The 15,241-nt window shown below is 44.5% G+C and overlaps 1 protein-coding gene across 1 annotated transcript in view; it reads left to right on the top strand.

Moving 5' to 3' along the window:
* LOC124550801 overlaps positions 1 to 14,354 on the top strand; it is a 188,150-nt gene extending 173,796 nt beyond the window's left edge. The window contains exon 4 of the mRNA XM_047125526.1: positions 14,073 to 14,354. Coding sequence (XP_046981482.1) covers positions 14,073 to 14,246 — 174 coding nt within the window. The 3' untranslated portion in view covers positions 14,247 to 14,354. The remainder of the gene's footprint in view (positions 1 to 14,072) is intronic.
* Positions 14,355 to 15,241: the final 887 nt, after the last annotated feature.

Here is a 15,241-nt window from a genome sequence, read left to right as displayed (position 1 = left end):
GCACGTTGCAAGGCATCACAAATATGCTCACTAATGTTCATGCCTGGGGAGGTAGGTGGCCAGCGGGAGTGTTTACAACTCAGAAGAGTGTTCTTGGAGCCACTCTGTAGCAATTCTGGACGTGTGGGGTGTCGCAGTGTCCTGCTGTAATTGCCCAAGTGTGTCGGAATGGACAATGGGCATGAGTAGATGCAAGGGATCATAGGATGCTTACGTACGTGTCACCTGTCAGAGTCGTATCCAGAAGTATGAGGGATCACATATCACTCCAACTGTACACGCCCCACCCCTTTACACAGCGTCCACCAGCTTGAACAGTCCGCTGCTGACATGCAGGGGCCGTGGATTCATGAGGTTGTCTCGATACCCGTACACGTCCATCCACTCGATACAATTTGAAACGAGACTCGTCCGACCAGGCAACATGTTTTCAGCCATCAACAGTCCAACGTCGGTGTTGACGGGGCCAGGCGAGGCGTAAAGTTTTGTGTCGTGCAATCATCAAGGGTTCACCAGTGGGCCTCCGGCTCCGAAAGCCTGTTTCGATGATGTTTCATTGAGTGGTTCGCACGCTGACAGCTCTCCATGGCCCATCGCTGAAATCAGCAGCAATTTTCTGAAGGGCTACAGTTCTGTCACGTTGAACGATTCTCTTCAGTCGTCGTTGGTACCGTTCTTGCAGGATCTTTTTCCTGCCTCACCGATGTCGGAGATTTGATGTTTTACTGGATTCCTGATATTCACGCTACACTCCTGAAATGATCGTACGGGAAAGTCCCCACTTCATCACTACCTCGGAGATGCTGTGTCCCATCGCTCGTGCGCCGACCATAACACCACGTTCAAACTCAATCTTGATAATCTGCCATTGTAGCAGCAGTAACGATCTAACAACGCCTCCAGACACTTGTGCTGTACAGGCGCTGCCGACCGCAACGTCGTATTCTTTACATGTCTCTGTATTTGAATACGCTTGCCTATACCAGTTTCTTTGGAGCTGCAGTGTACATCCATTGTGGGACGGGTGTCGTTCTCAGACTGTTTGCCTAATGAAAGGCGAGATCCGACATCTGCTTCTGTATTTGTCAAGCCACCCGATAGTGAGTGTTAGAGAATATAATATGTGCTACTGATATTTCACCCCTTTCCTGTTCCAGTAGTGAATAGTGTGCGGGAACCGCGATTGTTGGTATGTCTCCGTGTGAACTCAAACGTTTCTGATTCTACCTCACTATAATACACAAGCAAGTAAGAAATTCATTACTTCATTCTTCTAGAAGCGCACTCTCCTGGATATTTACCAGTAAAGCATACGTGATACACAACGCGTCTTTTAGTGTCTACCGCAGGAGCTGCGCGAGCGTCGCCGTGTAAAAAGAAAGGGTTGCTCTTTTTGGATCTTCTGTGCGAGGGCAAATGCAAAAAAACCGGAATTATTTGTCTGAAGCTATATATTGTCTAATTGCCAACGACCTTGTCGCTGTAGTAACACCGGTTCCCGTCAGATCACCGAAGTTAAGCGCTATCGGGCTGGGCTAGCACTTGGATGGGTGACCATGCAGTCTGCCGAGCGCTGTTGACAAGCAGGGTGCACTCAGCCCTTGCGAGGCAAAAATTATCAGCTATCAACTCAAACTGATAATTGATAGTTGGAGAGACAACATCGCTGTTTCAGGTAGTCTGCGATAGCCAGTTGTAGATGTTAGCCACTGATCAATCGTGTATACGGGTGGTGTTAACCCTCTCAGCGTCATTTAAGACCTGAAGATGGTCGACTAAAGCACCGAAACTGGTAGCCATATAATTAATGACATCGTAAGGACGGGTGTAGGTGTTCTATTTTATCATATAAGTGGACGACCGAAGTTCCTCAGACCTCCAATCACAAGGATGGACATAGAAAACTATTCTATTCCTGGTTGGTACACCAGCACATCGCCTGTCAGCGCTGCACTTCACGACACCGGTCCACGACACAGTGAGTTTGCAACAGCAGTGAAGTGAGTGGTATCAATGCGAGGGCGTGCTGCCGACGTGGACAACATTACTGCCCTTTTGAGTATCGAGCTAAAACATGAGTACAGACAGAACAATCTCATTTGCCTGGTGCTTTCTCATGTCCACTTTAAACCTACGCTGTCAAAGATCTTTTAGCTCCACTTGAAGTTAATGTAACTTCCTTGGAACGCATTTTTTGCCACATTGCCTTTTTTGCGTATTATCCTCTCTAGGATCGTTTCTTGCAGTATGTCCCCGTTTGGCATCACTGTTTAGCAGGCCGCTGTGGCCGGACGGTTCTAGGCCTTCAGTACGGAGTCGTGCTGCTGCTTCGGTCCCAGGTTCGAATCCTGCCTCGGGCATGAATGAGTGTGATGTCCTTAGGTTAGTTAGGGTTAGTTAGTAGTTCTAAGTCTGGCCGTGGTCTAGGGATAGCTGGCACGGTAGCTCAGCGTGTTCAGTCAGAGAGCTGGTTGGCCTCTGTAATGAAAAACTGAGTGGAAGGATCAAAAAACGAACTTGACTCGATGTCATGTGACGTCCGCAACGACCAAACACAGCGATCAGCAACGAAAAAAAAAAAAAAAAAAAAAAAAAAAGGGTTAGCGTCTTTGATTCATAATCAAAACGTCTTCGGTCCCGGGTTCGATCCCCGCCACTGCCTAAATTTTGATAAATAATCAGCATTGGCGGCCGAAGACTTCCGGCATAAGAAGTCAGCCTCAATCTGCCAACGGCCTTGTCAAAGAGGGCGGAGGAGCGGATAGAGGTTCAGGGCACTCTCTTGTCCCAGGGGTGGGAAATTGCCCCTAAAGGCGGAAGAATCAGCAATGATCAACGATATGAGGATGCAGAAGGCAATGGAAACCACTGCATTAAAGACACGTAACGTGTATCCACAGGACATGTGGCCTGTAATTGAAGAAGTGTCATGATGATCTCTCCATTGGCAAAAGATTTCGGAATAATCCCCCATTCGGATCTCCGGGAGGGGACTGCCAAGGGGGAGGTTACCATGAGAAAAAGACTGAATAATCAACGAAAGGATAACGTTCTACGAGTCGGGGCGTGGAATGTCAGAAGCTTGAACGTGGTAGGGAAACTAGAAAATCTGAAAAGGGAAATGCAAAGGCTCAATCTAGATATATTAGGGGTCAGTGAAGTGAAGTGGAAGGAAAACAAGGATTTCTGGTCAGATGAGTATCGGGTAATATCAACAGCAGCAGAAAATGGTATAACAGGTGTAGGATTCGTTATGAATAGGAAGGTAGGGCAGAGGGTGTGTTACTGTGAACAGTTCAGTGACCGAGTGGTTCTAATCAGAATCGACAGCAGACCAACACCGACAACGATAGCTCAGGTATGCATGCCGACGTCGCAAGCTGAGAATGAACAGATAAAGTGTATGAGGGTATTGAAAGGGTAATGCAGTATGTAAAGGGGGACGAAAATCTAATAGTCATGGGCGACTGGAATGCAGTTGTAGGGGAAGGAGTAGAAGAAAAGGTTACAGGAGAATATGGGCTTGGGACTAGGAATGAAAGAGGAGAAAGACTAATTGAGTTCTGTAACAAGTTTCAGCTAGTAATAGCGAATACCCTGTTCAAGAATCACAAGAGGAGGAGGTATACTTGGAAAAGGCCGGGAGATACGGAACGATTTCAATTAGATTACATCATGGTCAGACAGAGATTCCGAAAGCAGATACTGGATTGTAAGGCGTACCCAGGAGCAGATATAGACTCAGATCACAATATAGTAGTGATGAAGAGTAGGCTGAAGTTCAAGACATTTGTCAGGAAGAAACATTACGCAAAGAAGTGGGATACGGAAGTACTAAGGAATGACGAGATACGTTTGAAGTTCTCTAACGCTATAGATACAGCAATAAGGAATAGCGCAGTAGGCAGTACAGTTGAAGAGGAATGGACATCTCTAAAAAGGGCCATCACAGAAGTTGGGAAGGAAAACATAGGTACAAAGAAGGTAGCTGCGAAGAAACCATGGGTAACAGAAGAAATACTTCAGTTGATTGATGAAAGGAGGAAGTACAAACATGTTCCGGGAAAATCAGGAATACAAAAATACAAGTCGCTGAGGAATGAAATAAATAGGAAGTGCAGGGAAGCTAAGACGAAATGGCTGCAGGAAAAATGTGAAGACATCGAAAAAGATATGATTGTCGGAAGGACAGACTGAGCATACAGGAAAGTCAAAACAACCTTTGGTGACATTAAAAGCAACGGTGGTAACATTAAGAGTGCAACGGGAATTCCACTGTTAAATGCAGAGGAGAGCTCAGATAGGTGGAAAGAATACACTGAAAGCCTCTATGAGGGTGAAGATTTGTCTGATGTGATAGAAGAAGAAACAGGAGTCGATTTAGAAGAGATAGTGGATCCAGTATTAGAATCGGAATTTAAAAGAGCTTTGGAGGACTTACGGTCAAATAAGGCAGAAGGGATAGATAACATTCCATCAGAATTTCTAAAATCATTGGGGGAAGTGGCAACAAAACGACTATTCACGTTGATGTGTAGAATATATGAGTCTGGCGATATACCATCTGACTTTCGAAAAAGCATCATCCACACAATTCAGAAGACGGCAAGAGCTGACAAGTGCGAGAATTATCGCTCAATCAGCTTAACAGCTCATGCATCGAAGCTGCTTACAAGAATAATATACAGAAGAATGGAAAAAAAAATTGAGAATGCGCTAGGTGACGATCAGTTTGGCTTTAGGAAAAGTAAAGGGACGAGAGAGGCAATTCTGACGTTACGGCTAATAATGGAAGCAAGGCTAAAGAAAAATCAAGACACTTTCATAGGATTTGTCGACCTGGAAAATGCGTTCGACAATATAAAATAGTGCAAGCTGTTAGAGATTCCGAAAAAAGTGGGGGTAAGCTATAGGTAGAGACGGGTCATATACAATATGTACAGCAACCAAGAGGGAATAATAAGAGTGGACGAGCAAGAACAAAGTGCTCGTATTAAGAAGGGTGTAAGACAAGGCTGTAGCCTTTCGCCCCTACTCTTCAATCTGTACATCGAGGAAGCAATGATGGAAATAAAATAAAGGTTCAGGAGTGGAATGAAAATACAAGGTGAAAGGATATCAATGATACGATTCGCTGATGACATTGCTATCCTGAGTGAAAGTGAAGAAGAATTAAATGATATGCTGAACGGAATGAACAGTCTAATGAGTACACAGTATGGTTTGAGAGTAAATCGGAGAAAGACGAAGGTGATGAGAAGTAGTAGAAATGAGAACAGCGAGAAACTTAACATCAGGATTGATGGTCACGATGTCAATGAAGTTAAGGAATTCTGCTACCTAGGCAGTAAAATAACCAATGACCGACGGAGCAAGGAGGACATCAAAAGCAGACTCGCTATGGCAAAAAAGGCAGTTCTGGCCAAGAGAAGTCTACTAATATCAAATACCGGCCTTAATTTGAGGAAGAAATTTCTGAGGATGTACGTCTGGAGTACAGCATTGTATGGTAGTGAAACATGGATTGTGGGAAAACCGGAACAGAAGAGAATCGAAGCATTTGAGATGTGGTGCTATAGACGAATGTTGAAAATTAGGTGGACTGATAAGGTAAGGAATGAGGAGGTTCTACGCAGAATCGAAGGAATATGTGGAAAACACTGATAAGGCGAAGGGACAGGATGATAGGACATCTGCTAAGACATGAGGGAATGACTTCCATGGTACTAGAAGGAGCTGTAGAGGGCAAAAACTGTAAAGGAAGACAGAGATTGGAAAACGTCAAGCAAATAATTGAGGACGTAGGTTGCAAGTGCTACTCTGAGATGAAGAGGTTAGCACAGGAAAGGAATTCGTGGCGGGCCGCATCAAACCAGTCAGTAGACTGATGACCAAAAAAAAGAAAAAAAAAGTCTAGGGGACTGATGACCTCAGATGTTAAGTCCCATAGTGCTTAGAGCCATTTGAACCATCACAATTTAGCGCAATGATACAGGGATTAACACGGGTTCCAAAAATAAGCGAAGTATATACGTATTCAAAAAAGCAGATAAAACTTCACTTGACACCTTCCTAAGAGACAATCTCCACTCATTTCAAATTAATAGTAGAAGTGTAGAGCAGATGTGGCTTGAATTCAAAGAGATAGTACCGGCAGCAATGGAGAGATTTATACCAAATAAATTAACAAACTACGGAGCTGATCCTCCTTGGTACACAAAACTGGTTAGAAGGTTAGAACACTGTTGCAGAAACAACTAAACAAACATCCCAAATTCAAACAGACGCAAAACCCCCAAGATTTGCGATTCTTTACAGAAGCTCGAAATTTAGCGCGGAATTCAGTGCGAGATGTTACAGTTTCCTCAACGAAACTTTGTCTCGAAACCTGGCAGAAAATCCAAAAAGATTCTGGTCGTATGTGAAGTACGTTAGCGGCAAGAAACAATCAACGCCTTCTCTGCGCAACAGCAATGGAGGTACTATGGACGTCAGTGCTGCCAAAGCAGATATCACGGTATAAGTGTATATTTTTATTTTTATAATTATATATTTCATGATTTTGGTTGGGGTGGCTTTAAATATTGTGGGCTAGAATGAGACTTTTAATTAACTTATCCCGCGATAACACTGTATGGACATCGGCTGCCCCGAAGTACGTACGATATAATATTTTTTAAAACACAGCGCGCGACTCACCGCCTTCTAATAAATAGTTTGCGTATGCGCTGCTATTTAGAAAAGAAAATATGCGTATTCTTACGCAAACTGTAATTATTAATGTAAGTCTCAGGGGCTACTGGTTATTTATGTACCGAAGTACACAAAGATGAACTGAGATATTGCGTAATGTAATGATTTTTTAATATTTATTTTTCATTATTTGCAAGGCAAAACTGGAGAGAATCTCGTCTGCCGTTAGGCGGCCAAAATGAAACATACCGAACTCACTCAGTATTCTAAATATTGATAAACGAAATCTATTTTGACTCTTTTTAACTTTGAAATTAATGAAAGATCAAAATTGAGAAGTCTCTCGCATTTACATTTAACATTATGAGGTGATATTTTAATTAAATAAAACAGTTGGCGTAGTGGCCGACTAAATCCTGTTAGGGGAGATGAGCTCCCTGTACTGCGAAATTCTGTAAAAACTTTTTTAATTATAATTACTGGTTGCGATCATGAGAGGTGACAACTAAGTCAATAATACACACTTTCTAATAACAATTTCTATTATACTTTTCAAAATACAGATAAAACTTACGTTAATTATCAGACAGCACTGCAATGGGGGCCTACCGCTAGACGAAACAAAACAGGAGAGCTAGTTCAATCAAAGCATTGTCTCTGATCTTCATGGCCTATGTTACACAGAGATTATACCAAAAAAAACAATGTTTTGTTAATTACATCGATATTCGTGTTTTGATAATAATAACTTACGTTCTTTACCATTTGTTATACATCGCGCACACGTACACAGTCTTGAAATAATTTATAATTCACACGTCTCATAACAAAAACTTCCTTTCCCTTTCTCCAAATGTCCATTTATGTGAGGTACCGTCACACAGAGTTTCTAAACACAGCCTTCAGAAATGCCTTCACAAAAGAAGACGAAGTAAATATTCTAGAATTGGAATCGATAACAGCGGCCAATATGAGTAACGTAGAAGTAAATATCCCCGGAGTAGTGAAGTTACTCAAATCACTTAATAAAAGCAAGTCTTCTGGTCCAGACTGTATACCAATTAGGTTCCTTTCGGAGTATGCTGATGCATTAGCTCCATACTTAACAATCATATACAACCGTTCGCTCGACGAAAGATCCGTATCCAAAGACTGGAAAGCTGCACAGGTCACACCAATATTCAAGAAAGTTAGTAGGAGTAATCCACTAAATTAGAGGCTCATATCGTTCACGTCGATATACAGCAGGATTTTGGAACATACATTATGTTCAAATATTATGAATTACCTCGAAGAAAACTGTCTACGGACACACAGTCAACATGGATTTAGAAAACATCGTTCCTGTAAAACACAACTGGCTCTGTATTCACTTGAAGTGTTGACTGCTATTGACAAGGGATTTCAGATCGATTCCGTATTTCTGGATTTTGACACTGTACCACACAAGCGGCTTGTAGTGATATTGCGTGCTTATGGAATATCGTCTTACTTATGTGACTTGATTTGTGATTTACTGTCAGAGAGGTCATAGTTCGTAGTAATTGACGGAAAGTCATCGAGTAAAACAGAAGTGATTTCTGGCGTTCCCCAAGGTAGTGTTATAGGCCCTTTGCTGTTCCTTATCTATAAAACGATTTAGGAGATAACCTGAGCAGCCGTCTAAGGTTGTTTGCAAATGACGCTGTCGTTTATCGACTAATAAAGTCATCAGAAGATCAAAAGAAACTGCAAAACGGTTTAGAAAAGAGTCACAGAAATAGTACAGGATTTGGGCTGTACATCATTAAAAGAAAGGCGTCTGGACATCATTAAAAGAAAGGCGTTTTTCGTTGCGATGGAATCTTTTCAGGAAATTTCAATCACCAACTTTCTCCTCCGAATGTGAAAATATTTTGTTGTCACTGACCTACATAGGGAGAAACGATCACCACGATAAAATAAGGGAAATCAGAGCTCGTACGGAAAGATGTGTTCTTTCTTTCCGCGCGCTAAACGAGATTGGAATAACAGAGAATTCTGAAGGTGGTTCGATGAACCCTCTGCCGTTTTGTAGGTTTTAAGCACTTTCTACTACTACGCTTCATTTTCTGTAATGTCAGTTAGTGGTAAGGCTTGACACATACTACATACTCGTTGTTTTAACATGCAGAAACCCGAAGACGTCATTAATGTGATTCCGAAACTGGTCGTGTAAATAAAATCATTTCTGAAAATGTAGACTGATGGTGATTTTTGTAACAGTAGTAATAAGGTCCATGGTTCTAAAGTTTCCATTTTCATGTATCGAGAGACATTTCATAAATAACGCACACAAATCTTTTTACTTTCACGTTTATTTTTTTTCAGTATTACCGCCCTTCAGTATGGTCTCCTTCCTTCTCTGTGACTGAATCTCGTCTCGGAAGCTCTGTTATTCCAGCCAGGACACCACTTCTGTACATCTGTCGAATGGCTCGGGCAACGGTGGTAGAAAGCTCTCCCACAGGAAGTTAACGACGTCCACATGCGGGTTTTTTTCTTTATCAACTTCGGGAACAAGTCGAAGTCTGGTGGACACATATCCGGGCTGTAGGGAGGATGCGGCAACACTTCCCATCCGTATTCGCGCTGCTTTTGGGCTTCAAAACCGCGGATATGCGGCGAGCATTGTCGCGAAAGATGAGTGACCCAGCCTCGAGCAGCTGAGGTCTGAGTTTTGTGGATTTCTCTGCGCAGGTTTTGCATGAAGTTACGGTAATACCCTGCTGTGTCACTTTCTTCACACGAAGCCCTGTCTGAGGTGATGATTCCTTGGTGATCATAATCAAAAGCATCATTTGCTTGGGCTTTTATTGAGTGCGCCAAAATTTGTTTGGGCGTGGAGAATCTGAAGCTCTCCACTCATTGGACAATGATTTCAACTCCTGTTCAAAGTCTCTAGTCCACGTTTCATCAACAGCGACAATTCGTCACAAGAATCCTTGACAGTTACTGTCGATCGTTGTTTGAGCAAGTTGCAATGTCCGGGCTTTTCCGCTTCTCCTTAGCAGTCACAGAACGTGGCACCCATATCGCAGAAATTTTTCTCTTCTTCAGATCATTTCTCATAATACGGAATACTGACGTTTGGGAAATTCCCGTGGCTTCAGAGAGTTCCTCAAAAAACACACTGTGATCTTCTTCAAGAGCGTCTACCACAAGTTCCACACTTCATTCATCTCCTTTGGTAGCGACCGTCCAGGAGTCCATCTATGCCCAGGAACGGTCCGGTCGATCAGTGGTGTTTGAGTGGACCTCAGGACACGTCGGAATCTCAGGCAACGAACTTGCTGACAGGGTGGCCAAACAGGCTACACGGAGACCGCTTGAAACGTCCACTTAGAAAAATTAATGAATTACTGTGCTGATAAACCTTTACGTTATTTGATTTTCAAACAGCTGAGCAAAACTGAACGTACTCAGACAGTACTCTCTTTACGTATTCTGATCGACACTAAACTGACACACAATATATTTAGCGCAGCGCAATCTGACTTTCAAAAATCCCTACAAAAGAATGGCCCTAATAATAACTTATACCTTTCATGAATCACTTACCTCACAGAAAACTTCGTTACTCGAACTACTGCAATAAAGCGAGCGCCACTACTGCCAGCTAAATAAAAGATTCTAACTACTGAAGGCACTAACTACTGATAGGCATACTTAGCAAATGAAAGATTTTGATAGAGAACAAACAATGTATTTACCTTAATAGTGTTCAAAAGTAATCATATATATACACTCCTGGAAATTGAAATAAGAACACCGTGAATTAATTGTCCCAGGAAGGGGAAACTTTATAGACACATTCCTGGGGTCAGATACATCACATGATCACACTGACAGAACCACAGGCACATAGACACAGGCAACAGAGCATGCACAATGTCGGCACTAGTACAGTGTATATCCACCTTTCGCAGCAATGTAGGCTGCTATTCTCCCATGGAGACGATCGTAGAGATGCTGGATGTAGTCCTGTGGAACGGCTTGCCATGCCATTTCCACCTGGCGCCTCAGTTGGACCAGCGTTCGTGCTGGACGTGCAGACCGCGTGAGACGACGCTTCATCCAGTCCCAAACATGCTCAATGGGGGACAGATCCGGAGATCTTGCTGGCCAGGGTAGTTGACTTACACCTTCTAGAGCACGTTGGGTGGAACGGGATCCATGCGGACGTGCATTGTCCTGTTGGAACAGCAAGTTCCCTTGCCGGTCTAGGAATGGTAGAACGATGGGTTCGATGACGGTTTGGATGTACCGTGCACTATTCAGTGTCCCCTCGACGATCACCAGTGGTGTACGGCCAGTGTAGGAGATCGCTCCCCACACCATGATGCCAGGTGTTGGCCCTGTGTGCCTCGGTCGTATGCAGTCCTGATTGTGGCGCTCACCTGCACGGCGCCAAACACGCATACGACCATCGTTGGCACCAAGGCAGAAGCGACTCTCACCGCTGAAGACGACACGTCTCCATTCGTCCCTCCATTCACGCCTGTCGCGACACCACTGGAGGCGGGCTGCACGATGTTGGGGCGTGAGCGGAAGACGGCCTAACGGTGTGCGGGACCGTAGCCCAGCTTCATGGAGACGGTTGCGAATGGTCCTCGCCGATACCCCAGGAGCAACAGTGTCCCTAATTTGCTGGGAAGTGGCGGTGCGGTCCCCTACGGCACTACGTAGGATCCTACGGTCTTGGCGTGCATCCGTGCGTCGCTGCGGTCCGGTCCCAGGTCGACGGGCACGCGCACCTTCCGCCGACCACTGGCGACAACATCGATGTACTGTGGAGACCTCACGCCCCACGTGTTGAGCAATTCGGCGGTACGTCCACCCGGCCTCCCGCATGCCCACTATACGCCCTCGCTCAAAGTCCGTCAACTGCACATACGGTTCACGTCCACGCTGTCGCGGCATGCTACCAGTGTTAAAGACTGCGATGGAGCTCCGTATGCCACGGCAAACTGGTTGACACTGACGGCGGCGGTGCACAAATGCTGCGCAGCTAGCGCCATTCGACGGCCAACACCGCGGTTCCTGGTGTGTCCGCTGTGCCGTGCGTGTGATCATTGCTTGTACAGCCCTCTCGCAGTGTTTGGAGCAAGTATGGTGGGTCTGACACACCGGTGTCAATGTGTTCTTTTTTCCTTTTCAGGAGTGTATATGTCAGTTCATGATATCCAATATTACAAGTATTTACTCTTTCTGGCGGACACACGTCCAGATCGTCCGCTCTTAAAATTCTGCCATCTCTCTCCCCACATCTACCACTGCTGGCGGCTCAGCTCCAACTGCGCAACGCTATGCGCTGTTCACATCCAACTGCCCAACGCTACAATAGCGAATATTTCAGCAATGCCAACCAGCAACAGACTGCACACAGCACAGTCGGTGATTTTTATACAGAGCGCTACGTGGTGTTACCAACATAAAAACCTAAACAGCCTACTTACACGCTTATGGAGATCGGCATTCCAATAATTGACCTGCTTTTCGGCACTGGGAGACTGAATGGCATAGTCTCAGTACGCACAACAAACTGCGTGCCATTGAGGAGACTACGACTGTGTGGCAGTCCTCCATGCGGGCCTCTCGCAGGGACTCTGTGGTTCTCTGCCGGCTCCGCGTTGGCCACGCTTGGGCGACCCACGGCTTCCTCCTGCGCCGTGAACACCCGTCTCAGCGTCGATGCGGCGCCAGGTTGACAGCCCTGCGACGAAATCTTCGGTTACCGGATTCGTTGCCGCTACTTTTATCTAACAACGCCTCATAGGATGATTGAGTTTTAGCGCATATCCTTTGTCCCTCTGTGTCCTCCACCTTAGTGCTTTCAGGGTCGAGGTTTTAATGTGTTGCAGAGTGGCTGGCTTCTCCTTTTTATTCTCATGGTCAGCCAGCCATGGTAATCTGTTTTGTCGTTTTAATCTCTTCTATCTGATTCTTGCGTATCTGTGGTTTTCTTCTTCCCTTTTTTTTTTTCATTTAAGTGTTTGTTGCCCTTCCATGGTTTTTGTCGTTTTTTCTTTCTCTCCATTTTGTGTTATCAGTCTTACTTGTTTTATTCTCACCCGTGTGGCATTGTTTTATTCGTAACAAGGGACCGATGACCTAACTGTTTGGTCCTTTCCCCCCTCTTTTAAACCAACCAACGAACCAACCGTTCATCTGTTGACGTTTTAGGCCTTCCCAGTATTGGATTATCGCCTGTGTTCATATGACCACTCCGAAAACGATTAACCCAACGTGAAACTGTACTACGGTCCACTGTAAACCCACCACAGACTTCACATAACGCACTCTGGATTTCTGTCGGGATTTTGCTGCATTAAGTTTCGATCTTGACGTACGACCTCTGGTACAGTCACAGTACCCGACACCACTGCAGGGTCCATTTCTATCTCTCACCAATTCAATGTTAGAATTCACAGCAAAAAAACAAAAACACATGCTTCTCAAGCTCCCAACTATGTTGTTGTTGTTGTAGTCTTCAGTCCTGAGACTGGTTTGATGCAGCTCTCCATGCTACTCTATCCTGTGCAAGCTTCTTCATCTCCCAGTACCTACTGCAACCTACATCCTTCTGAATCTGTTTAGTGTATTCATCTCTTGGTCTCCTTTTACGATTTTTACCCTCCACGCTGCCCTCCAATGCTAAATTGGTGATCCCTTGATGCCTCAGAACACGTCCTACCAGCCGATCCCTTCTTCTAGTCACGTTGTGCCACAAACTTCTCTTCTCCTCAATCTTATTGAATACCTCCTTATTGGTTATATGATCTACCCATCTAATCTTCAGCATTCTTCTCTAGCACCACATTTCGAAAGCTTCCATTCTCTTCTTTTCCAAGTTAGTTATCGTCCATGTTTCACTTCCATACATGGCTACACTCCGTACAAATACTTTGAGAAACGACTTCCTGACACTTAAATCTATACTCGATGTTAACAAATTTCTCTTCTTAAGAAACGCTTTCCTTGCCATTGCCAGTCTACATTTGATATCCTCTCTGCTTCGACCATCATCAGTTATTTTGCTCCCCAAATAGCAAAACTCCTTCACTACTTTAAGTGTCTCATTTCCTAATCTAATTCCCTCAGCATCACCCGACGTAATTCGACTACATTCCATTATCCTCGTTTTGCTTTTGTTGATGTTCATCTTATACCCTCCTTTCAAGACACTGTCCATTCCGTTCAACTGCTCTTCCAAGTCCTTTGCTGTCTCTGACAGAATTACAATGTCATCGGCCAACCTCCCAACTATAGCTGACGTAATTTTCATTGTTGTTGCATCAAACGATTCACAGTCATACCAACCAGTACATTATTTATGGTATGTCTCTCGTATGTTTCAGAAAATCGAGAAGCCTTTCCTTGACGCAGTGAAGACGACGCTGGGAGACCGGTACACGGACAACGTGGACACTCTCTACCGGGCGACCATCAAACTCATCATCGAGACTCTCATCAACGGATTCAACAACGCACAGGACAACCCGCAGGTGCAGCAGAAGGAGCAGTCCTCGTGAGGAGTCGCCAGCTGACGAACCTGGGGTCCTCAGCGCCCCTCCAGGCTCCCAACTGGAACACTAGCCGTATCGGTGGAGCTGGAACTTCCGACGGCACCACTGGAGCCTTCCAGGGACGTTCACAAGCATTACGATAGTGGACCACTGCCCGTGCCATCCACAGTTCTGGATCTGACCATTTGTCTGGCACGTTATATATCAAGTGCAGTATTCACATGGTATCTGTGATGGACGTACTAGCAGCTAGGGATGTTCTCATCGTGATGAAGCTCGAAGAAATGAACTTATGAAAAGCCCCTCTTTGAGGAAAAATGGTCCCAGGTTCTGTTACATGACCGTGAGGTTACTCACCAACAAAGGATGTTCTCTGGGAGAAGTACATAAAGGCCAAAAGAATTATAAACAGCTATATCAGTACAGAAATCTCATTTGTGCAAACATATTGCCCATATAGATGGTGTAGATATAGCTCATGTTAGTGTTGAGGGTGACCTTGGTCCATAAATAACTTTTTCAGCATCAGATCCGCCAAAAAAAGGCCTGGGTCTGTGGTACAGGCATGTTCTTGAGATTACCCAGACTACCCCACCAGTAAGAGAAATTCAATGGGAACTATATTAGTGGAAGAGCACACATTCGAGCGAACATATTTTCCAAGTAGTTTCGATGGTTTAGATACAGCTTTCATGGAAATTTCTCAGGATTAACACGGTGAATGAAGAATTTAATTTTTGAACCTAGTCTCTACCAAAGAAAATCGCAGTATCTGTGGTACAGATGCGGTCTTCATACTGCCCACCAGTAACAGAAATCCAGTGTGGGCGTATATCGTAATCAGCTCAACAGAGAGAAAGTCTATAGTCGCTAGAGTTTAGATATGCCCTCCGGTAAAATCTTCCCTCGCGCTTACATGGTTTGACCGTAAAATGTAAGCTTACACGCCCAGAATAGTACAATTATTAAACAGTTTCCTGGCTGCTAAGCGGTGGTCAGAA

Source organism: Schistocerca americana, chromosome 9, assembly GCF_021461395.2.
Source record: "Schistocerca americana isolate TAMUIC-IGC-003095 chromosome 9, iqSchAmer2.1, whole genome shotgun sequence".
Lineage (NCBI taxonomy): Eukaryota > Metazoa > Arthropoda > Insecta > Orthoptera > Acrididae > Schistocerca > Schistocerca americana.
The sequence above is the reverse complement of the archived record's forward strand: the minus strand, read 5'-3'. Positions and strand labels throughout refer to the sequence as shown.